This window comes from Scophthalmus maximus, chromosome 12 (assembly GCF_022379125.1).
Source record: "Scophthalmus maximus strain ysfricsl-2021 chromosome 12, ASM2237912v1, whole genome shotgun sequence".
NCBI classification, from domain to species: domain Eukaryota; kingdom Metazoa; phylum Chordata; class Actinopteri; order Pleuronectiformes; family Scophthalmidae; genus Scophthalmus; species Scophthalmus maximus.
In genome coordinates, this window is record NC_061526.1 from 17,806,210 (window position 1) to 17,830,915 (window position 24,706).

Here is a 24,706-nt window from a genome sequence, read left to right on the forward strand (position 1 = left end):
AGGTTGTCACGCATGTGCGATTAATGACCTTTGGGCCTTAAAAATACTGAAATCCCCTATTGTGTAATTAAAAGGGTGAAAGGGAAAAAAACCTTCCTTTTATCCTAGCTGGAAAAAAAACGTAAATTTTTACGTTACAGTTTAGCAAAGAAGCAGCTTTCGTAAATCACCCGCTACATCACACACATGTAAGTTCAGCCGAGGAATGAGGAAGGTCGTGCAATGATTTAAAGCATCAGGACTAACAAATGAAGTTTCCAATAGGAAAAAGATGCTGTTGCACAGACGAACTGGAAGATGAAGATATTAAGAAGGTCCGACAACATGTTGGAAACATGAGGTATGAAGGGAAAATAAGGGAATATGAGGACAGGTCCAGAATGGTCATTAAAGGAATATAAAAAGATGAAAGGGTAAAAATTAAGAGCAAAAAGAGGACATGGAAATGAACAGAACATATATTTCATGAAAAGAAATGTTTCATGATATGAGATTTCTAAGTATCCCGCTAAGGCAAGGACTCGTTTGATTTTTATATACCACAAAAATGTCAAGGAAAATCAGTTGTGGTCCAACCACACAAGAGAAGGACTCAAGAGAAAACCCCATATCTTGAGATGAAGAAGAAATATTGCAGAAGAAAGAAGAGTTTAAAGACTCTATGTAGATAACAGAAAGAAAAACAATGGAACAATGGAAAAAAGATAAAACAGCAAAAGAAGAGAAATGACTGAGCCACGACAGCAGAACGACCACAGGCTGACGGATGGAACAAAAGTAAGGAAGACGAAGGACCAATGACACGATGAGCACATCGACACGTGACTCTCACCCTTCTGTACAAAATGGTGGACCGAGGGAGAGAAAGAAGGTACGCGATTGGCTAGGCCCAAATGCCCTCCTCATCGTCCTATTGGTTGGTTCAGTCCAACCGCAGCGTGAGTTCAGAGAAAGCAGGAAGTTAGTAAGTAAGTACAGAAATATATGTATATTATTTAAAGAGGAAACTAAAAAAAATATCAGCTCGTAACAATTGAAACAAAGATAATTAATTAGAGGAAAAGAGTAAATGTTACTCCCATGGGTGGACATGTGACTGTCACTGTCTTTCACTGGAACAATAGACTTGTTAGTGAAAATAATCAAGTAGATTGAGGGATGTTATGTTAGAACACGTTTTCATCCGGATAAGAGTGACGATATTAGTTTGAAGTGGTGTGAGGGGGTCTGATTTATCCCAGCAGGAGGCTCGCTGTCCCGGGATGAGCTCTCACCTGGTCTGGGGAGGGTTTGTGATTGTTGGGCTGCTCCGAGTTTGGAGATGTGACCTTTAGGTGGTCGTCTTCATAGTTGTCCGCCATCAGCTTCATCCGGTTCTGAGTCTGGGGAGGGCGAAGAAGTCACATTAGTTAGATCCATTTAATACCTCGGTGACATAAGACAGTGAGAAATCTTTTGACACAATTCAGTGACAGCAAATGACACAATGACGTGTGTGTGTGTGTGTGTGAGAGAGGGAGAGAGAGAGGGAGAGGGAGAGAGGGGAAGCTCTCATTGAATTTCTCTAGTTAATTTGCAGCGAGGAAGATGAGAGGAGAGTTAGCCGACCGCCATGAGCTTTGGCTTCACTAAGACACATTTTGTGCAAGTGTGTTTCAGAGAGAAAGAGAGAGAGGAAGAGAAAAGAGTCAGAGACAGAAACAGAGAGAATGAAGAATGGACAATGACAGAGAGAGATTTGACTGTCAATGTGTGTTTGTGTACTAAATGTTGGGTCGGTTCTGCTTTTATTTAAAGATAATGATAACCATAACATTTATTCTACACATTTTGAACAGCACACATACACACAGGCGCACTCTTAAGCCCCAAAAACACACACAACTTCAACATGCCACCTGTTGTGAAGCTTCTCTACTGGTGCAGAAAAATAACAGGCTTGTTAACTTGTCTCTTGTGGAGAGATCTACGAGGACTGATGCACACACACTTTCTCCCTGTCTTTGCTCCGTCATTCCCACATCTCTCCCCCATCTGCTCTGCCATCATCTCTCGGTCGCTGTCCTTCATCCTCTCTTCCTTTCCTCTTTCCTCTCCTCTCTCTTCCCCTCTCGCTGCTCCATCTGTTTCTCATGTTGTAGTTATACTTCAGTAGGACTACAGAAGGCCTGGAGAGAGCGAGCGAGGGAGTGGAGGAGGGAAAGTGAGGGAGGGAGTCAGTCTAAATCTGTCTTGTACAATCTAAATCCCCTTAGTCTCTCACTGAGCCCTGCGAGGACGAGGGGCTTAAGCAGGCCAGAAAGAGGTTTTGTGTGTGTGTGTGTGTGTGTGTGTGTGTGTTTGAAAGAAACTCAAAGAAATATGTGAATGCCAACATTTACTTGTAATTGTTTGAAAGCTAAATGAATGGTGCAAAAAACGCCTTTCACTCTGTGTGTATGTGGGACCACATTAGAATGTGTGTGTGTCGGTGTGTGTGTATGTGACTATGTACATAAGTTAAGCTGAAGCAAGCCTCCCCTGGTGCGCACACACACACATTATTCATTGCCTCATTTTCTGAAGGCAGCTATAAAATACACACATCCCTTTAAAACAAACATGGAAAATAAACAGTTTCATCGGGAAACCATGTAAGTACAGACTGTGGAGTCCCTACTGCACCTGCGTGCACACACGCGTTCACACACACACGCACACACACACACAGCTGCGGAGGGATTTTTCTTTGTCTGTCCATCTCTTCCTCTCCTCTCCACAATGAATCTGCAGACATTTAAATAATTTATTCACTGCATAGCTTTTATCATCATACTGGTTAACCAGCAGCAACGTGATGCATAGAACGTTTTTAAAAAAGGTCCACCAGAAAATATTCTGGTCAAGTATATTCCGTGATGTACACTATGAACGCTGGGTGTAATGTTATACTGTGACAGTGATAATTCATACTCCACTACCAATTTACTTAATTTGCTTTGCTAAAGCTTAGTGTTCATTGTTGTTGTCCATCAAGCAACGTTTGTTTTGTTCGATGTTACTCTTCCACACAACACGAAGAATCATTGCTCAAATAGACTTCACACGATCTTCAGTTGATGCTTTCTGTACTTTTGTAAACGAGTCCACAGGCCAAAAGCCAAGCGCCCAACGTGGGGCTCGAACCCACGACCCCGAGATTAAGAGTCTCATGCTCTACCGACTGAGCTAGCCGGACTACGTTATGACCCCTTCTGGTCAAAAGAGATCATTGCAAGGCGGTTTAACGCTGATGGGTTGTTACGATCTGGTATATGCATCTGCCTTGTCTACACTCTTTTGGCAGTGTGACGCCAAATGTGTCCTGGGTCACACTGAGGGACTGCTTACTCAGCTGACATCCTTTGACCTGTTAGTTTCATAAAGGCCTGACTGTAGTTTTTACACATCTCAGCTTTTTCCATAAATTGAATTATTAGTGGCCACTGACAGAATATTAACAAGCACCTTTCGCTTTGCTGTTATCTCCATTTATGACGAGTGAACTGACGTACTGAGAACTTCGCTCTTGTTATCAGATCATTTGAGATGCATGTCAACTCCTCAACAGGGTCAAGGAAACGGAGGCTGCCCATCTTCTTCACCCCGTTGCAACAGTACAAAACATTCTCGCCCAACGTGGGGCTCGAACCCACGACCCTGAGATTAAGAGTCTCATGCTCTACCGACTGAGCTAGCCGGGCTACATGATAGCCCTTGAGAGCGTGAAATTCAACCCCCAAGACGGCCCCCCTAGCCCACCCCCTCGCAGCGGGGGGGGGGGGGGCGGCTATTGCTCTGGCGCAACATATGTGGACAATTGCAATGTCACATACAGCTCCTCTGGAGGAGTTCAGTGCACTGTACAGAATTCAGTGAACGTCTGAGAGCTGCTTGGGAGCAACTGCGACAAGTCAAGCATCATTCAAAAGTCTTGGGCCCAACTATTAGGTGTTCCTGCATCTACGTCCAAATCTCTCAACCCTTCTGCAAACATGCCGCCTCTGTCCTCTCCCCTCTTTCTCCACATCTTAGAGCTTTCTGTATTTAAATAATCCTCCCTTCTCCCTCTTCCTGTCCTTTATCTCTCTTGTCTCTCATGCGCAGTACTTTCTATGATTAAGTCTCTCTGTCCAATAACATGTACCTAACGCTCTACTCCTTTGTCTCTCTTCCTCCCTTTCTTAATGATGAGATTTTTTTCATGTTGATTTTAAGTCTATCGCTCCTCTACAGACTGTATTTTATTCTCTCTATCCCACTTTCTCGACTCTTGAGCTCCTTAACATGCCTTTGTATCCGTGACTAATTCGCTCTCCCGCTCTTTTCCTTTTCTTCTGTCTGCAACATGTCCTCATTTCCATATCTTTCCCTTTACGCACCTCTTTTCATTGTCGCTTGTCTCCTTCAATAGTTTCTTTTGTATTTATTGTATTGTTCCCCCTCTTTCCTTTTCTCCTTGTTTGCCCCCTTCTGTTATTTCAGCCCTTTCCATTTTGTACAGATTTTTCAACAATTGTTTTTCAACAACAATTGTTACAACAAACAACGATTGTTATCTGAAAAACATATGTACCAAGTTTTTTGGTGCATATCCACCAAATGGAGGAAGTATCGTGACTTTTTATTTGTCAAGATCCATTTTGGTTTAAATCTACAACACAACGTTTAAAGTTGTCGGATCACTGCGCAGTTCACGCAACACGACCCGGGATGGACGACACCCCCAACTATGCTGTAGTACTGCGCTCTGATTGGCTGTAGTTGTTTGCAGAGTTCTAAGCAGAGATTGACTGACGATCTGGGGGTTTTGTCAGCGAGTTCCACAACTTGTCAGCCATTTGAAAATCGTGTAGTGTGAAGTACTGTATGCATTAGCGTACAGGCTAATGAGCTTACTTACTGACGGATAGGCAGCAGTTCGCACACTCGTTAGCTTGAAGAGCTTTATTATCCTTCCTCAATGAAACTCTTTGTTGAATGTAATGACGGACAGTCCTGAGAACAAGATGCCAGGCAGGGTGAAGGTGAGGGGAAAAGACAGAGGGAGCGAACAATAGAAGAACTAAAAGATCTGAAAGAAGACGAAATGAAGGAAATTAAACTACTTTTTGTCCTCCTCTCTCTGTCCTATCCTCAAGTCTCCTCTTTCTTTACATCTTCCCCTTTTCTCTAATTGTCAGGAATGCTGACCTCAGCTCCCTCGTTTCTGTGCCAACTATCTCTTGCACTTAATCTAATCATCACACCATTATTTCACTCCTCCTGCTCCCTCATTGTTCTCCTTCCTCCTCTCCTCCCCCTCCATCTATCCTTCCTGTAGTTATGCTGTAACCTGCTGACAACGTAGAGAATTAGAAACAAATGAACACTGAGCGAAATGAGGGGTAAAAAACTGCTGAGTCACGCTTTGCAGGAAATTATTTCATCGTTACAAGGCCCTGGGGGATATTGGATGAGTATATTGTTACATCTTTCCCTCCAGCGGTGAAAGAGGACCTTTGTTGATATCTGTGGAATTATCAATAATGTAAAGTTGCTGAGTCATGGTTGGACATGAGCTATTTCATCATGATAAAAAATTAGATTCGCTCCCCCCCCCCCTTCCCGTTTCACTGGCAAGAAGAGAAAAGTTGTTGATAAGTGGAAAATTAAAGACGACAATGTAAAGTGTCAGAGTTGAACACCGAGGGGGGTTATTTCATTCTGATAAGTCTCTGTGGAACAAGAAATTAGATTAGACCCACATTTTCTTCACTTTAGCCAGTAACAAGAGAAGTCATGCGAATTATAAGCACATAATGAAGAATCCTGAAGTTTGAAAAAGAAAAAAGTATAACGAATAAAATCTGTGAAAGAAAAACACAGCAATTCCCCCCCCCCCTTGCAGGTTTTAAAAAATGTTCAGGCATTTGCGAATAATCTGCGTAATAAGAAATAGCTATGTTTTACTGTAGAGATGTACTTTCGGATCTTAACTTCTAGTTAATAATCCCTGTCTTTATATACTTGTGTGTGTTTTTTTCACTTGTCTTTCAGCAACCTTAATTAATATTGTTGTGGGTCAGGTTAAACAAAATAATATCGAACCATGAATGTGGAAAAAAGCCTCTTATAAGTCAAAGTCTTTAAACAAGTCCATGTTACAACCAGGCCTCACACAGGTGGGGATCAATGGCCACGGCCACACATCCACCACCTGTAAATGTTAACCCCATGTGTCTGCTGCAGGAGGGGCAGTAGCATATCTTCACCTTCCCCCCTTCTCCGTTCACTTGTTCCATTTCATGAATTATTACAGCCACTCCCTCTCCTCTTTGCTTTCACACTCTCTTAACCACAGTCTCTCTCTTTCTCGTCACCAGGTTTTAGTCTTTGTCTCTCATCCGTGCTGCAGGGGAAGATAAAAGTGAAGGGGAAGTGGATGGTGAGAGAGACAGGAGGAGCAGAGAGCGACGAGAGCTGAGGTCACCTTGATCTACGGCATCCTGCCTGAACTTCAGCTGTGGGGCCAGAGGCCAACATGCAGGAAACACTTTGAGGGTCAAACGCACATTTTCTGTAACACGTGTTTTTTTATTTATGTAGTTCATGTACTTCACATGTACAGATCTCATCATTTATGAGTCTCTTCTGGCATGTCACAATGCAAATTTCTGATACACTAATACATATGTATTACGTCCCTTGTTGCGCAAAAAAGTAATTCTTCACGTCTTTAATGACATCACCCAACAACCAGCCCTACAATAACGTTGTTTGGAACTTAGTTTCCAGAGAAATTAATTTAAATCAATCAGGCTGATTATAATTTTTTTGGTATGATCCTGCTCTGAATCACGCTACTGTAGCTGTGCAGCTGACTGTTGTGTTCTGACGGCAAATTCAGAACAGACCTGACACATCAGCAGCAAAATGCAGCAACCATCAATTCAATACACACTGTGTGAACTTTGATTGACAGGCGAGTAAAGGCCATCAAAAACACTTCAGGAGAAACTTGAAAAAATGGCAGAGTGGATTGTCCCTGAATAAAAATTTAGTTTTACTAGCCGAATCTTAACTAAACTAAATCAACGCTTTCTGCTTACATTTACCACATTTGGTCTTATGGCAACCAGTTTACTGCTCACCAAATAATTAATTTCCTCACTGATTTAAACTCACTTTTCATTTTAATTTCACAACGCTGTCTGGGTCCATCTGCCAGGCAGGTTGTCAGGGGAAAAGTGTGTGTGTGTGTGTGTGTGTGTGTGTGTGTGTGTGTCAGTCAATCTGAAGCAGCTAGCTAGAAATACTAAGCAGCCTCAGCTTAGTGACACACACACGCGCACACACACACACACACACACACACACACACACACACACACACACACACACACACACACACACACACACACACACACACACACACACACACACACACACACACACACACACACACACACACACACACACACACACACACACACACACACACACACACAGGGGAATTAAGGGAGTCCCGGCTGTGATCCATCATTGAGGGACTGAAAAATATGACACCACAGAGAGAGTGTAAGAGAGAGAAAGAGGGACCAAGAGCAGAGCTAAACCACACACGCACGCACGCACACGCACATGCACGCAGAGCAGCAGAGACTAGAGTCTCTGTGTCGTCTGTGACCACCCTCAAGACCCTGAAGTGTCATAAATGACTTCAAATAGGATGAACAGAGTGACGACGGGGTGAGGAAGGAAGAGAGAGCAGAGTGATGCATGTTATAATGACTTCATTTGACACAGCGTCTCTTTCACACTCACTGCTTCACTCTTAAATACAAGTTCAGACAGTCTTTGGCGTGCACATACACAAACACGCACGTGTGCACACACACACACACACACACACACACACACACACACACACACACACACACACACACACACACACACACACACACACACACACACACACACACACACACAGCTTGTACCTCTTTCTTGCACGTGCCACATTTATCTTACTGAATCTTTTTGAGCTATTTCCATCCATTAAGTGGATTTTTGGCAATATTCACTGACTGGAAATCTTGTGCAACAAAGACGCTGCTAGATGTTATCTAATTCAGCAGTTCTGAGGACGAAAACTCAATTGTTATGACTGAACAGCAGTTCAATTTCACAGTTTGAGTCGGGGAATGAAAAGAGTTAAAATAAAGCTTTGCTGTCTCTCTTTGGTTTTTGGATTTATTGTGCGTCACGATCATATGCCAATGTATTCAACGATTGTTGGTCCCATGTACAGTACAAAGATGAAGTCCTGGAGGTTAGGGGTTTAACACTATCCCATAAGCTAAGGCCACATGTCCTGCAAATATTAAAACAGTGCAAGCTGTCATGTTGGATGGAAAGATACACAGAAGACACATGGAGGGGAACTGAGGCACAGAGGAGAGAACAGTGAAAAAGAAATCCACCCAACTCCCGGCAGGCTCATCCACTAAGGGGTTGGTTAGTTCACTAGAGCCACGAGAACCTTTACTGTGTGTGTGTGTGTGTGTGTGTGTGTGTGTGTGTGTGTGTGTGTGTGTGTGTGTGTGTGAATAGACCTCTGTGTGGAACCACAGAGGCATTTGGTCATGTTTATATCCTTGTTTTTGGCCTGGTTGAGTGTGTACATATCAGGGTGTGTGCACATATTTGTGAAAGTGTATGCATACCAGCAAAGTGACGTGCATGGTCGTGTGTGTGTTTGTGTGTGTGTGAGAGAGAGAGAAGGTAAATACAGGATAAAATTTGAAAAGTATGAAGAAAAATACAAACGAAAAAGTTGTCACCAGAGATTTGTAGAAGATATGAACTGTGTGTGCGTGCGTGTGTGCAGGAGAGGTAGGTTAATCCTAAATTTACCGTTGGTGGTCGGTGGACTGTGGTCACATCTGGACTCAGTTTCTCTCAGCACGTCTTGTTTTCTTTGCTCCCCTCATCAGTGTCACCTCACCTGTGCTTTCTGTCTCTTTCTCTCTGTTTATTTTTGACAACTGATCTAGCTCTCACTCTTTCTTCTCACTCTCTACTCCTTTAATCATCTTGTTATAATTTTGATGAATCTGTCCGTATGTGTACGTTACATTCATTTTGCAACTTACCTTCATCGAGGCAGAGAGCATTAACCTGAGCAACTGACTCAGTGCTTATATGGTTACTATAGTTAGAGAGGATTAAAAAGCTTACCATCCTGATTTCTTTTTCAGATTGTAGTCCAAATCAAACTCGTGTTGAAAGGAAATCACAGTTTATACAGAACCTTGAAGGTTAAATATTTGTCAGGAGTGGGATTTGCACCCACACCTCCATTCGGAGACCAGAAGCCCCTTTGCTCAGGCAAGAATCTGCCTTTGAGTCAAGCGTTTGAACTCCACCTATCTCGACCCAATCAACATACAAATAGCTATCTGCAGCAGCAGGAAGTGACATCATCAAAACCACAATGGGTCTCTTAAGAAAGCTGCAACCAGTCATATGACAGTTCCGAGGTATCTTTAGAAGGGGCCCTGCACTATCTTAAATAACTGAACAAAAATACTTGTGTGGTGTGGATGACAGACGCACGTGAGTGTGTCTGCACAGTAGTCATACCTGCTGTTTGAGCTGCTGAACCAGACCGTCTTTCTCCCTCTTCAGTGCGGCCACCTCGTCCTGGGTTTTCTTCTTCTTGGAGGAGGATAGCTCCAGCAGGGCAATGTTGGCGTCCTTCTCACTTATTGCTGCCAGCAGCGCCTCTTGCCTGCAAAGAACAATCACACTTTCAGAAACAGTACATTTTCATTCAACACTCAGAAATCAACAACTAACTTGATTGAATTAAAGGGGCACGTAGTGATGTTGCAGGTAGATTATATTAAATGTAGTGGGAGTTCAATTGTGTAACTGTATAGATAGAAATTATGGTGTAAAAAAACACAGGTGAATGCAGTTTAAGCTTGCTCCTGCTCAGTTTTGGATTTCTTTGCCTAGATTTCAAAATTTTTTCGCTGTTTCTGCGACACTCTCCCTGCCACCTCCCCCACCATGGGGTGGAGACAGGAATTCCCAGGGATGGATAGCTCAAAATTGCTACAAAGGAAACCAAAACTATCCGCATGGCCAGATACCAATTTGTGTGTACTTTAATGTCATGCTGAACCCATGGCGTGTCAACAAATGCAGCCAAGCCCTCTTAATTGGAGCACCACATTTTGATTTAGAAGGATTAAACTGGTGCATTTTTGCAAAAATATGAGGCTTGCTGGTGGTCGAGGATGACGCACACCATGTAATCACGATGTCCCCAGCTCGTTTACGGCGGGGATCTTACGGCGTTCGTGTAATCGTTGTCTTCCCTCGTTTCCCTCTGCACTAAAGAAAAACACCATACAAATCTGTGAAAAAAAATTGCAGAAGGTCTGCATGTGGTGCTGCTTTTACTTGGACGTTTCTTCAGAGAGAAAAATCTCTCTCTCTCTTATTGTAAAATTTAAACTGAGCGTCTTAGTTGCAGCTATAGGAGTACGGAGTAGACAGAGTCAATGTCCTTCTTTTAGGCACTTCAACAGAATGTGTATTGTCAAAGTGGTGGCTGATGATCACCTGTCATGATTTCCAAGACACCGACAACGTACTGATGGCAAATATTTGGTATCTGGTTCGGAATCTAGTCAAATTAGCAATAAATAAGATTGTGTTTAACTATCTTTATTTAACTACACGAATACACACACTTATATAAAGGCCTCTGGCTCACTGTTTTCCACACTACTCCCCTTCTATCTCGTCCCCCTGTCTGGATGGTCAGGCTGATGGATAGATAGCATTCCACATGGTCGGGAAGCTACAAACCGCATCCCATCCATCCCACCCGCCACAGATCGAGCTGAGCTGCCGCAAAAGACACCCATGACTCAGATTTTTCTCTGAATTCTCTTTCCAGAGAGAATCCGAATCACGGCGGTCCCCCCACAATCCCGCAGGGCTCAACGACTTGGCCACACACGCGCACAAACGCCGATGCAAACTCTCACATATGAATAAACAAATATATTGCATCTTTGCTGGTTGCTGCGAATGTTTGCAATTACAAAAATAAAGCTTCAGTTTCTAGATTATAATGTTTTAGTCAACATGTTGACAACATATTCAAAAGAAAATAATACGAAGGAAAATGAGTCCGAGCAAATGAGGCCATACTAAGTTCCCACCAACTCCTCTCCTGTACCATATTACTGTACTTACAGATATGCATGCATGAAGATATTTGCGCGCGCACACGCACACACACGCACGCACACACACACACACACACACACACACACACACACACACACACACACACACACACACACACACACACACACACACACACACACACACACACACACACACACACACACACACACACACACACACAGACAGAGGAATGCAAAGCTGAGAACATCTAAATGAAGACAGATTACATGTTTGCGTTCTTTGATGACCCGCAGAATCTTTGCCCAGCCTCACTGACCACACCGTCAGTGTGCAAGTGTCCCATCATGCATCTGTACAACTGCAGAGTTGTCAGCGGCAGCTGAACGAGTTAAGACTTGGTGGTTAGTAGATCGATTCCCTGGGGAAGTCGGGTCACTGTCAGACTTCTCAATGCTTATTCGTGAGAGACTTTCCACATTGGTGTATATCAGGGCAACTCTTTCAGATATTTATTCTATTGAATCTTTATACTAACTATATAGTACAGTATAATATCATAATATACCTTCACATTTCAACCAATTGTCAATAAATTATGATATTTGGTGATAAATCGGAGAAATATAAAACACTAAAGAAGGAAAACAAAAGAGAAATCAAGGGTTTATGATGTTTCTGTTTCAACAAGATTGTGAGACGCTAGAACAGTCTTTCTTTTTCTTTTTCATACAAACACCGGGTGTACGTGTGGGCACGCACACAAACACACACACGCCTAATGGAATATTAGTCTTGTTAAAGCTAACAGTGCGTTGAGTCTTATACCATATCTGAGAGTTACCTGCCAGCACATGGCGCTTATAAACCCCGGTGATAAAATGATATTTATTCCAGATGCACTCGTCTCATTCTGGGCCTCTTCATGGCACTCCCTTCATCTCTGTCTAACGCACACACACTTCAAACACTCCCAGCTTGCAGAGGCAAACACATGCTCATGACAAGAGCTGGTTGTGGCTACTGCTGTTGCTATGTGATCATTAGAAAAGCAGTTTTAAGTGCAGCACCCTTTTGCTGAATCTTTAGATAATTCTGCACTTTAAAACATTACAGTAGTGTGCTCTCAGCAGTGCAGGCATTGTGCGCTTACAGTTGAAAATAGCAAGCCAGCACAGTGAAGAGGGAAGGTTCCCGGTGGATATGCAGCCTTAGATCTGTTACTCTCCTTTCAAGTCTTTCCTTTGTGTACTAATATCAACAGCATGGTAGGATAAAGAAAGGTCTTCTTACTGTAAGTGAAGAATAAAAGCTTGTTAAAGAAGTTATCTCTCATACCTCATTCTTGCAGTGGCTTTTGTCTTATTTGGCACAAATAATTATCAATTTATGTGTACAGTCCTGTTACACGTTTGTCCCAGGCTGTTGGGTCTGCTGTTAGCTTGCATGCAGACAAAAAAAAGCACTGTCTCACTAAAGCCACTTTCACACTAGATCCCCCTCCCAACTCCCACTAACATCTGGCTTTTGTCTCCAGAGGGAGAGGGTACAATAGGCATTCATTTCCAGGTGAAATGACTCTGCCGTTGTCACGCATCCTTATCGGCTCCAGCTCTGATAGGAAATGATGGAAACATAACACCAGGGTGCACATGATCATTCTTACCCCTTTTTTTTCCACGTGGTAGCATTGCAGAAGCATCTGGCTACATTCGTATCACAATGTTTTTGTCTCAAAACAGTGTTTTAAAACTGTAAGAAGATCTCTGTCCGAACAAGCGGGGAGAGCAGCGCTTCCAAACTTCTCAGTTTTTAGGCGGTCGGAAACATCTGAGAAGTTTGGATGGCAGGCGTAAACATAATAGCAGTGATGCGTCCTAAAATGAAAATGTGTTAACGTGGTAACTTCAATGACTGTTTGCCATCTCAGCCAATGTAAGTTCAAGTTCGTGATTGCACAACTGGGGTCCCAAGAAAGGGGGATGCAGTGGAAGATGCTGCATTACTGTCACAAGTAACTCAGTGCCATCAATTAACACACTCCACTGACGAGTCAGTGTAAAAATCCACAGACAACTGGCACCAGGCTGAATGTCATTTCATACAGGTGGTAATGGAGGCCAGAAATAAAACAGCCACACTTTTCTATGAACATTTCACAGGTTATTCAAAATTTAACAAGTGTCCATTTTCCATTTATATTCTCTCCCCACTTCCCACTCAATCACTTCTCTTGCCCACCCTGCATTTCTCATCTTTCTCTTCACCCCCCTTCTTTCATCACTCCTCCTATCTCTCCACCTCCTCTCTCTCTCTGTCTTTCTCTCTGTCTGCAAAGAAGACGAGGAGGAATTCTTTCCGTCATTCGGCAGTCGTGTGCCATGATGTCATCGCCGTGGCGACAAGGCAGACAGTAAGCAGAAACGCACAAACGCACCAAGCACCTGACCCCTACCCCAACACACACAAATACAGACACACGCACGCGCAGAGGCTCTCTTCATCCTAAAACCACTTAAGGCCCCTCGCTTTATCAGAAACACTAAAGCCTGGTCTTAGATCACTCACATATTTCTACACACACACTAAAGCCGCTTCCCGTGTGCGCTGCGTTGTCTCCTTCATGCTGTCACCCTTCACTGCAATCTACAGTGTGTGTGTGTGTGTGTGTGTTCATGTGATAGCTGTATGTCTCTGTTATGACAGCATGTGTTTCTCTCTGCGTCTTTGTGCTTATAAGGACGCACTTACAAGTACGTTGTGTGTGCATGTTCACAGGTTGTCTGAGTATCCAGGGCTTATTTCTGTGCATTTGTATGTGTAAAAGAGAGGGGTGTGTGTGTGTGTGTGTGTGTGTGTGTGTGTGTGTGTGTGTGTGTGTGTGTGTGTGTGTGCGTGTGTAAAGTGGATTCAGTCCCGTGTGACACTGGCCAGTCTCTGTCTAAGACAAACACAGAGCTATTTTAGTAATAATCCCCCTCGCTCTGCTCTCTGTTTCCGACCGAACGAAGCGGCCCTCCATTGTTTTCGGTGACACTGTCTGCTCTGGTTACACCGGGGGCCGCTTGTGGGACGCCAGAGTTTACTCTTTAACCCCCTGCAGGACGTGGTGCGTGTCAAGCTCGACCTCATTTCTGTGAAGGGAGGTACCACACTGCATGCTGACCTTCAGAGAACCATTTTCGAGACTTGTTAAAACGTTTAAATACTCCATAGATTTTGAGGAAGGTTTTTTCCAAAACCAGCTCAACCCTTTTAGACCAATTTGGAGAGAACGAGTGAGATTCTTGAGGGGAGCGAAATCAGCGGGTTCACTCATCTGGCGACATGGGATTTAAAAAAAACAGTGATAATTATATTTATTTTAATCATGAGTGAAAGCGAGCTTTGGTCTGCTTTATACTAAAAACAGACAGTATGAGATGCATAAACACAAATTATACTTATTTATTGCAAGTAAAGGAGTCTGGATCTGCCCTCCATCATGCATAAGATCTACCAAGGCAAGCGATCACAATTTTGGGACCGGGTACGGAGAGCAACCTTAAAACACCCGACCACATATGAGGCATCACCTGAAAACTAGACTCAGTCCTCTCCCTACTGCACCTGTCTAGCTTCATTAAAAGTCATCTTCAAACCTTTCGCTTTGAAATTTTTGATTTGCCTTTATTTATATTGTTTTTAATCTGTTTTATAAGGAGATAAATAGTGTCTTAAAAGATGATGGGAGTTAGGAGAGGCCATCATGATACAATCCGAGGTCAGTTCAACCTCAGCTGGGTCGCCTGGGGAGATGAGTACAACAAAGAAAACAAATACACCAGGAGAACACATGACGAGAACAACTACACTGAGGACGTGTCCAGAGGATCCACAAGACAGACAGTATATGGTACGTGTCTGAGCTTCATGTGAATGCACTTGCTATTACATCAGAAATAACATATGTTTTTTTCCACCATGTAGAGCATTTGTAGATTTTAGTTTTTGCGAGAGATAAAGAGAAAAAGAGAGAGAGAGAGAGAGAGAGAGAGAGAGAGAGAGAGAGAGAGAGAGAGAGTGTATTCTGTTTTAAGTGAGTAGAAAAAGGTGATTTTTAACAGAGAAAAAAGAGCAGAGGAGAGATTAGAAGACTGAGATACAGGAGGGCACAGCTGTCTCTCAGTGGTAACTAATGCTGCCTGAAGGCACGCACACACACACGCACACACACACACATGTTCATGGTGCGGACTCCTGCTGATGTCTCACAGCTCCAAATAGTGAGAGGAGTAAGAAACAAAAATTAACAGAAGAAACAAAGTGAGAAGAATGAAGAATTTTACACATCTTTTGAAACTCTCTCTCTCACACACACACACACACACACACACACACACACACACACACACACACACACACACACACACACACACACACACACACACACACACACACACACACACACACACACACACACACACACACACAGAGAGAGAGAGAGAGAGAGAGAGAGAGAGAGAGAGAGAGAGAGAGAGAGAGAGAGAGAGAGAGAGAGAGAGAGAGAGAGAGAGAGAGAGAGAGAGAGAGAGAGAGAGAGAGAGAGAGAGAGAAAAGAGTGCAGTGAATACACAGATCGGAGCAGATTTTATAAAACATTTGTTAGTGCTGAACTGCCATATGTTCGGCATCAAAGCAAAGATAGCCAGTAAAGCCTTGGTTCACAGTAAACCTTTTACTCTCCCTCCGGCAAATGCGCCGACACAAAGTCTCCCTTTCCTTGGATTATGACGACAGTTATTTCAGAAAATGATTGACACCTTCTGCAGTTGATATGTGCATTAAAAACATTGAAATTGCTCTTGAGGGCTACATCAACCACATCAAAGGGATAATGGTCCATTCAAAACACTGAGTAATGATAAAATGATTATCGGTAATTACAGTTGAGAATGCCCCCTTCTGCTTTTATTTAACGCCAAAAACCAAAATGTGTTTACTGATCTGGAAACTTCAATTGTCTATTATGACGGAGGAGGGTGGAAAAAAAGTGATTTGCATACTGTCGGACAGCAGCCATGAGGTCGTGATTTGGCAGAAACTTTGTTTTATCTTTGACTGATGCTCCTTAGATTAAAGTAGCCCGTTGTTTAATGTGTAATAAAACACTGGATTTTTGGGGTGAAAAAGCTGTGTGTGTGTCTGTGCGTGTGTGTGTTAACCCTATAGTGGAAGTGGGTCAGAGACGGTGGACATGAATGATTTAGTATGGAGAGAGATGAAGGGGTGAGAGACCATCAGAGAGAATTGGGAAAAGTGAGGGAGAGCGAAAAAGAGTGTTAGGGAAATAGGTTAAAGCTGGTGCACAGGATAAGTCTCTGTGTGTGTGTGTGTGTGTGTGTGTGTATGTGTGTGTGTGTGTGTGTGTGTGTGTGTTTGAGAGGGAGAGAAAAGCTCTCCTCAAGGAGCTGTTGTACATCAGAGAAGCTTAAAGAAAAACAGCAAGAAGGCTCACAGACACAAACGCTTGCACACGCACGAACACAGACACAGACACAGACACAGACACACAGACACACACACACACACACAGACACACACACACACACACACACACACACACACACACACAAAGAAAGAAAGAAACAGCACTGACAGGAAAGGGAATAAAATAACTGGAGGATTTGGAGGGAAAACAAATCAAAGAGACGTGAAGGGGAGAAGAATGGATGGAGGGAGGGAATGAGTAGCGGAGAAGGGAGACAAAGGCAGATGACGATGTGGAGAAGGGAGAGTGAGAGAGGGAGGGAGACTGGGGAGGGCAGGTGGGACTACTGCATGACAGAATGAGGATCTGTTCTTGACACATTTCCCCTTTTTTCCTCGCTGACTTTTTCCTCCTATGAAACACTCAGTTCTCTCACTCCCTCACCGCCTTCTCTTTGCCTCCATCTCAGACACACACACACACACACACACACACACACACACACACACACACACACACACACACACACACACACACACACACACACACACACACTGTGACTAATATGAAAGGTGTAAAAATGCATTATCCATGGTCTGCGGCAGTTTGCTCTTTTCATGAGACCACACACACACGTGCGTGCACACACGCACACACTGAGAAGTGTGACTAAAGATGCAGCTTTGTCTTCACCGCGGTTCTTTACAGTAAATCCATTTCTACGCTGTGCTACAGAGACCGAGACATCTGCTCACAATCTGTCAGCACAAACTCGCTCCTGTAACACGAACCGGTCACAGCACCGGACACCTGCGACTCACAAGTGTTTGTCAAAGAGTATATTTGAGACATTTCATTGCTTCAGCTGATAACATGACAGATACACGTTTCTGTTGGTTTACTGTGGGCAGCACAAATGACAGCCGAGTCCAGTTGAGAACTATTAAATAATATTCTAGTTATTTTAATAACCTTTAACGGTTAAAATTTCCACCTAAAGAGCAAGATTAAAGCCAAAATGAGTGACATCTTTCTCAGAATTTGGCTGAAACACAATTCATTTTTTCCCATTTTAAATGTTAATGATTACACGTTTACTGTGCATATCCACTGACTTCCATGACTCACAGTGAGCCAACTTAACCATTAAGGAGAATAAAGTCTTGAAATGACAACAGATTCTTTCCACTGTTGTTTTGCATTAATCTATAACTGTGGTTACATTGCTGATGTGAGCTGTCAGGTAATATTTCTATTTCTCACACACTATGCCATTGATCTGTCCACTTCTCCGCTGCCTGTCGATCTACTTAAGTTTTATTATTTCCTGGATAGAAACATAATCGTTTGGCACTCGTAACGTACAATCAGAGGGTTTGAGAAATAAAAAAACTGCATGTTTTGTTTTCAGCTTTTTGATATGTTTTCCCTCTTCATCTCTCCCTCTCCGTCTTTAATTGCTGTTTAATGATCTGTTTGATGGCCTGGCACGCACAACCCGCAATCACTTGAGGTAAACAGGCGACTTTTAAGGTTTTTTCCTCTATCTGTTCTTTCTTTCCACTTGTGTCTTTTGGTTGTGATGTGTTTGTGTTGCCTTCAAACAGTTTCCTCTCGCTCTCGGCTCCTTGTTTTCAAATCTCACTCTTTTCCCTCTTTTGATTCAGCTCAATTCAATCAACTTAGTTCTGAAACACATGTACAGATTACACATAAAATAAGGACAATAACAATACACGTTAAAATGCAAAGAGTCAGCACTATAAAGTGAGAGACTCTCTTCCTCTGTTGCACATTCAGCTGAAGGGGTTGCAAGGCTTCGGAGACTTTCAGAAAACCCTGTCATTTAAACACAACTTCTAACTGCGGCACATCTTTTATTGTCTCTATTTGCCTGATTCCAAAAATCTCCCTCAGTTTCTCACAAGGGAGAAGAAGAAAAAAAAGAATCAAAGAGGACAGAGGAAGGCAGCAAGAGACAGACACAGAGAAGAGGGCAAGAAAGGCAAGTGCTGAGAGCGCAAGAAAAATGGCGAGCGGGGAGGGAGACGTATAGAGCGAGGCGTCCTGATTTGAGCTTGTAAGAGTAAGTGTCAAAACCGCGTGACCCTTTTTTTGTCACACTAAGCTCTCAACATGTCTGTCACACACACAGAACACAACACACAACAAATACACAGACTTGCTTTGGCACAGTGTGGATTAATCTCGTCGCTGTCTGAGGGGATCAAAGCGCTTGTCTCTGTGTTTGGTGTGCTGCCTTTAGTACATGTGTGTGTTTGCATGTGTGTGTGTGTTTGTGTGTGTGTGTTTGTGGGTGCGTGCGTGAGTGTGTGGAGAGAGGTCTTTTTTCTGAAGGCAACATGTATTTCCATTGTTAGTGATGAGATAGCTGCTGGGCAAGTGCGTTTTTCGCTCATTTGGTCATATTGCTAGTGATGGCTCTCTGGCTGTAAAGAGCAGAGCTGTCGTCCAACTGACGTTGGCGTTGAAAATGGAATCATACACAGAATGATTAGTTTCACTATGTTGTGACAAAAGTGAAGACAGAGACAGAGAGAGAAATACAGCCTGCCAGACAGAAAACGTTCCATAATACTGTTTCCAGACAATTGTAGGCTCAGACCGGAGGGGCAATGGACGGAAAGAGGAGAAATTATGAAATGATGAAAAAGGAGGATGGGAGAGATGGGGGAAAAGGAATGCCGAAGTGGGAGGGATGGCAGGAATGAAGGGAGGGATGGCGGAAGGGTCGCAAGGAGAGGTTTGAGGTTTGGAGGGAGGCTGGGAGAGAGATAAAACGAAGAACAGAGCAGCAGAGGAGAAATAAATTGAATTTATAGAGTTCACCTTGAGGCATCAGACAAGGCTCGAACAGCAGGAGCCTGAAGACAGCGAGCGCAGCAACTCCGTGTTTTTCCTGCAGACTGTCTTTATACTCTAATGGTACATGTGATTCAAAATACAGTGTGTGTAAACAGACTTCCTGTAGTCCAAAGTCTACAAATTCTTCAAGTCCCAGCATGTGTGAGACTGAGACAACAGGAAAAATAGCATGTTACCTGTACACACAACTGAAACCAAAAACATTGATAAATATATATATTTTTTTTCTTCCTCAAAATAACGTTTAATTGGCTAAAAGCTTAATTTTAAAATGCAAAAAATGATTATTGTTCCAGTAAATACAAAAGACTTTTAAAATAATTAATAATAATTAAATTTGCTGAGTGAATAATCCCCAAATACTTGACTATCACTTGTTTCTCACAGCCTGACATTACCTCCCACATGCAGACAAGGCAACGGATGAACAAAAGTAATGTTCGTACTTTGCATCACCAAATAAATCGTCAAGTGCAAAATAAATGGTCTTTGAAAATCTCCACAACAACCTCAATGCAACAGATTAATTCAGATTTTTATTATTTTTTTAAGTACATTTTTGTCTGGACGCAGGAAATTAGTCGACAACTTTGAGCCCAAGGTGATGAAGGACGTTGCGTGAGATAAGTGGTTATATATTCAATATATTCTGTAGCCTGAAAGATTGATGGATGAACGGAAGGCGCGAGGGAGACAGAGATGGAGGTAATATAATTTCTCCGGGATATCACGCAGTTTTGTTGGCTCGAGTGAGTTGTTGTTGGACAGCTGTCTTTCTCCTCTTTGCTTTCCCTCCTTTTCCCTCTGCCAAAAAAGCATTTCTGCTTCTTTTCTTTCATTTTATTATCCTCCTACTGTCTCCCTCCCCCCCAAAAAGAAAATTTATAACTCTTGCCCTGACCTCGTTATTCTCTTTTCTTCCCCTCATTTGGTCCAGCTCTGCTCTTTTCCTCTATTTGTTTTGTGTATTTTTCCTCTTTCTCTCCTCGTACCACCTCTCATGTCTTTGCCCTCTCCTCTCGCAGCCTGTTCTGATATCTAACGGTTTGTGATAGTCACACTTATTTAATGGACTAATTTGGAACCTACAAATATTTGCCTATATAGTAATTTACACAAGTGGCTGTTCTGATAAGTAAAACACATGAACTTCCTATAGTTATCCTTGTTATCCTTTAAATGCATTCTTACTTCATTGCAACATTGGAAAATGCTTTTAATAATTTCTCATAAAACTGTCACCTCCACCAATCAAGTTCTTGTCACAGTGTGATTCAGGTATGATGAATGTTTTTGCCCTGAACAATGTCTCTCAGGCAAAGCTCAAATGTCAAGGTTGCAAAAGAAAAGTCTCTGTACAAATTCCAATCACTGCAATATTTACAATAATTCATGTGAGATTTCAACTGCTGAATTTTACTTGTGTCATTACTTGCTTGGTTATTTCTATCCTAAAATGATTTCGTTTAATCATGCTCAGTGAGCATTTTCTTTTCAACCAGGTTCCTTTTGGATTCATTTTCAATCATCAAAACCAAATGTCTAAGAAACTATATAAATAAATGCAAAAAAGCAAAAAAAAACATGGTTTAGAAGATTATTGTCTCTTATTAAAATCCTTTAACAGCCAAACAAAATCTTTTGCTTGTATGTGTAAGAGTTGTCGGACAAGTACTGCATTGAATGTTACGGCTCAAAATTGTCCAAGACACGCTGCCACACCAGAGACATGAATCGATCTGTGTGTGAAACAACTGACAGGTGAAAATAAAGGCAAGAGCCAATCGGGCCGAGCCGCACAGTGAGTAGAGACGTGTGTTGAATGGTAGTCATGCAGGATAGCAGAGAATAAAATGGGCCTTAATTCATTCAGATTGGGATATTTTTTTTAGACCTGACACCCTGCTGTTACACACACACACACACACACACACACACACACACACAAACACACACACACACACACACACACACTGTCAGCACATTCCTTCAGCTGGCTCTGACACAAGCACACACGCACACACACGCGCACACACACCTGCATACCCCGTACTCTACAAACACATGACAACACGTGCACACAAGGCTGGAAAGAAAACGAGCATGTCCATATTTAATGTATATCACAAAGAAAATATGTCTGTGTGTTTTATGTGCGTGTGTGCATGTGTGAAGGTCACAGGAGATGATTTATCAGTGGTAAAGTCACATGTCAGAGCCCTGCGGGGCAGATGTGTGTGTGTGTGTGTGTGTGTGTGTGTGTGTAGTTCTTCTTGTGCATTTTCTGTCTCTGGATTAGTGTTAGTTGCATACTGTGTATTTACATATCTGAGGATGTGTGTATCCTATCACATAACATATACTGTGTGCGTGTGTTTGTGTTTTTGTTTGTGTGTGTGTTTGTATGTGTGTGTGTTGGTGTGTGTGTGTGTGTGTGTGTGTGTGTGTGTGTGTGTGTGAGGCAATAAGAGAAGGAAAGGGCGGAAATACGAGAAGGCGAGAATGTGAGACAGAATGTCAGTGCGTTCATTCCAGCTGTACTTGGAATATATTTCTGCATGGGCGTGTGTGTGTGTGTGCATGTGTGTGTGTTAATATATTCTATGTCTGTCCCAGAAACCTCTGAAACATGCCGTATCATATATCATGTCCTACAGTAACATTAAACCTTACACCAATGTAAAACTGGGCAGCAAATCAGACATCAAACCCTGAAGAGTTACGGCCGCCTGTGTGTGCGGAGACAGTTTCATGTGCATTACACTGAGATATATGGACACACAGGACACAGCCACCTTAAACATCTCATGTTTTACATGTGGGAGAAAGCCAGAGAGGAATGACGTGTTTGCTGACCAAACCCTAATGTCTTGTGAAAAATATGAGCAGTGGCGTCATGCAAATTACTCATCGCGAGACAACCAGCAGCTAACTGAAACATCTAAAAATTTTCACCGAGGGTTAACTGAGAAGAAAAGACACAATATCCCTGATATGGGAGAAGAGAAAGTTACTGCAGCCTGAAAGAAATATCATGTATTATGCAAAGGCAGAGCTTGAGTTGCTAAATAATCACACATGGATGTGACAACACTGCACGAGCCCCCGCGGGGGGATTCAAATGAGCATTTCAAAGAGGAATTCACAGTGTGTTTTGAGTGAGTTGCTTTCTAATCAGAAAACCACAGACGACACAATTGGAAACCATAGAAAACAGTAGCTTTGGTAGCGCTCAGCAAAAAAGCAAGTGAAAAGAAAAGTGCTGGCCAACGCAGAGAACCGTAACCAAACAATAAATAATTGAGCACAGAGAGGGAAAAGGAGCGAACAACTCTTCTACAAAGTCTGCAGCCAGAGTTTTTATGATGTAAAGTAAAGGAAAAGAAACTGTATTTAGTTTAAAAAAGTATGTGCTGCAGATGTATTATCTTGTAAGTCAATAAAAACGGTCTCAACAAGGAAATAACTCTTATAGAGTGACATCAAAGGTACAAATATCATATTCAGGCACAAATCAATCACAATGTGATCAACTATGCTATTTAATATGCCACATGTCAGCGATAAAGACTAAAAATGTACTTTTACTCAAGTGTTAAAAACACAAAAGTCAGAGAACGTACAGTATGTGCATAGAGTATTTGTCACATAAGAGAACAGTGAGTGCAGTGTGTGTATGTGCTACAGAAACACCAGAGACGATAAGCAGTGTAAACATCTGGTCTCTGTATGATCCATCAGTGGAAACACAGTCAGAGTTCAGAGTATATACAGCGTGCTGGTGGGACAGAGGAGTTAAATGATAGCACAGATTGAACTGCACACTGGAGACTGATAAATCTAATCATGCATGTGTGATTCTCTGTGTGTGTGTGTGTGTGTGTGTGTGTGTGTGTGTTTGCATTTTGTTTTGTGTAAGCCAGGAACCATGTGTATGTCATCATGGAGCCAGTATTGTCAGAAAAGAAACGGCAGCGGACATGTCTTGACAACAATAAATCAATCAAGCACATATGCAAGGCCACACATTCTGAAGCGCTGATGCCTGTAATAATCACACGGGTCGTTACTACGGTGATAAAATGGCCAATAACTTGCTCACCTGGGCTGTGAATGGACATGCTGCTGGACACACAAACACACCCATACCATACCCACACCCACACGCACACTGTCTCTCTCTCTTGAAACAAAAAAAATCTAATGGAGGAAGAAAACGTCAAGGACAGAGCGGAGGAAACCTAAATCACAGTCCATGCCCTCATTTTCCCATGATGCCGCAGGAAAGAGATGTCCCATGGCGTGTTTAAACAGGCAGGACACACTAACGTGGACATTCTCCTTGGCATTCGATTTCAGCCCAAAGCATCGTTCCACTAAATTATACCTCGTTGTAACGTCTCAGCGAGGATGTAAAACAGCAGAACATACGCAGGGCTGCTGGACCACGTTTAGCCGCACTTAAAATGCAAACCCTTCTATTAAAATTGTATCAAACATTATACACCGATGCATGTGCATGAGTGTGTGCGGGTGTCTGTGTATGTAATCAATCACATGAAGAGCCGGACAGCGGTACATGGTTATTGCATTAGCACACTACTTACGTCTATGACTCTTTAAAGTGCAGAGAGGAGAGAGGAGAGGAGATAAAAGAAGAAAGGGAAGAGAGGAGGAAGGGAGAGGGAAGAGAGAGTTGATGAGGTGTTGGGTGAAGATCATCACGACCACTGAGAAGCATCCGGGAACACGGAAGCAACCAGGGAAACTACTGATATCATAAGAGCTGCTAATTTGAGGGAAAGTGTTAAAGGTCAAGTCTGAGTTTTTTTGAAAAACTACTGAGAGACCTGATAACTGTATATATACAAAGAGGAAAGTACAGCCAGTGAAGAAATAGAGGAAAGTAAATACAGTGGTGTTTTTATGGCTTGGAGAACTTGATATAACGTTCCATATTTTATTTTTATTTTTAGTGTGCTTGTGCATGAAATGACCCAAAAAATGGAGGGATGAGATTGAATGTAGAAACCAGACACAGAGGGAACAGATAGATTTTTGAATAGTTGGAAGTACGAGTCCAACAGTTAATGTTCAGCTGGTTTCCATGTTAACATAAATTAAA

At 42.6% G+C, this 24,706-nt stretch overlaps 1 protein-coding gene and 2 non-coding genes across 11 annotated transcripts in view; all 3 read right to left on the bottom strand.

Annotated features, from left to right (window-relative positions):
- The window catches only part of LOC118283140 (ELKS/Rab6-interacting/CAST family member 1-like), a 101,337-nt gene that overhangs the window by 20,689 nt on the left and 55,942 nt on the right, over nucleotides 1-24,706 (bottom strand). For 6 of the 9 annotated variants that reach the window (XM_035604868.2, XM_035604876.2, XM_035604861.2 and 3 more), the window contains 2 exons: nucleotides 9,642-9,789; nucleotides 1,275-1,382 (listed from right to left, as the gene is read on the bottom strand). In XM_035604868.2, the coding sequence (XP_035460761.1) occupies nucleotides 1,275-1,382; nucleotides 9,642-9,789 (256 nt within the window). Of the gene's footprint in view, nucleotides 1-832; nucleotides 911-1,274; nucleotides 1,383-9,641; nucleotides 9,790-24,706 lie in introns of all 9 variants that reach the window. The other 3 variants (XR_004784445.2, XR_004784444.2, XR_004784446.2) reach the window with 1 other exon arrangement.
- Nucleotides 3,145-3,217, bottom strand: trnak-cuu. Its single transcript has one exon. It is a non-coding gene; the product is annotated as a tRNA-Lys (tRNA).
- trnak-cuu lies at nucleotides 3,650-3,722 on the bottom strand. Its single transcript has one exon. It is a non-coding gene; the product is annotated as a tRNA-Lys (tRNA).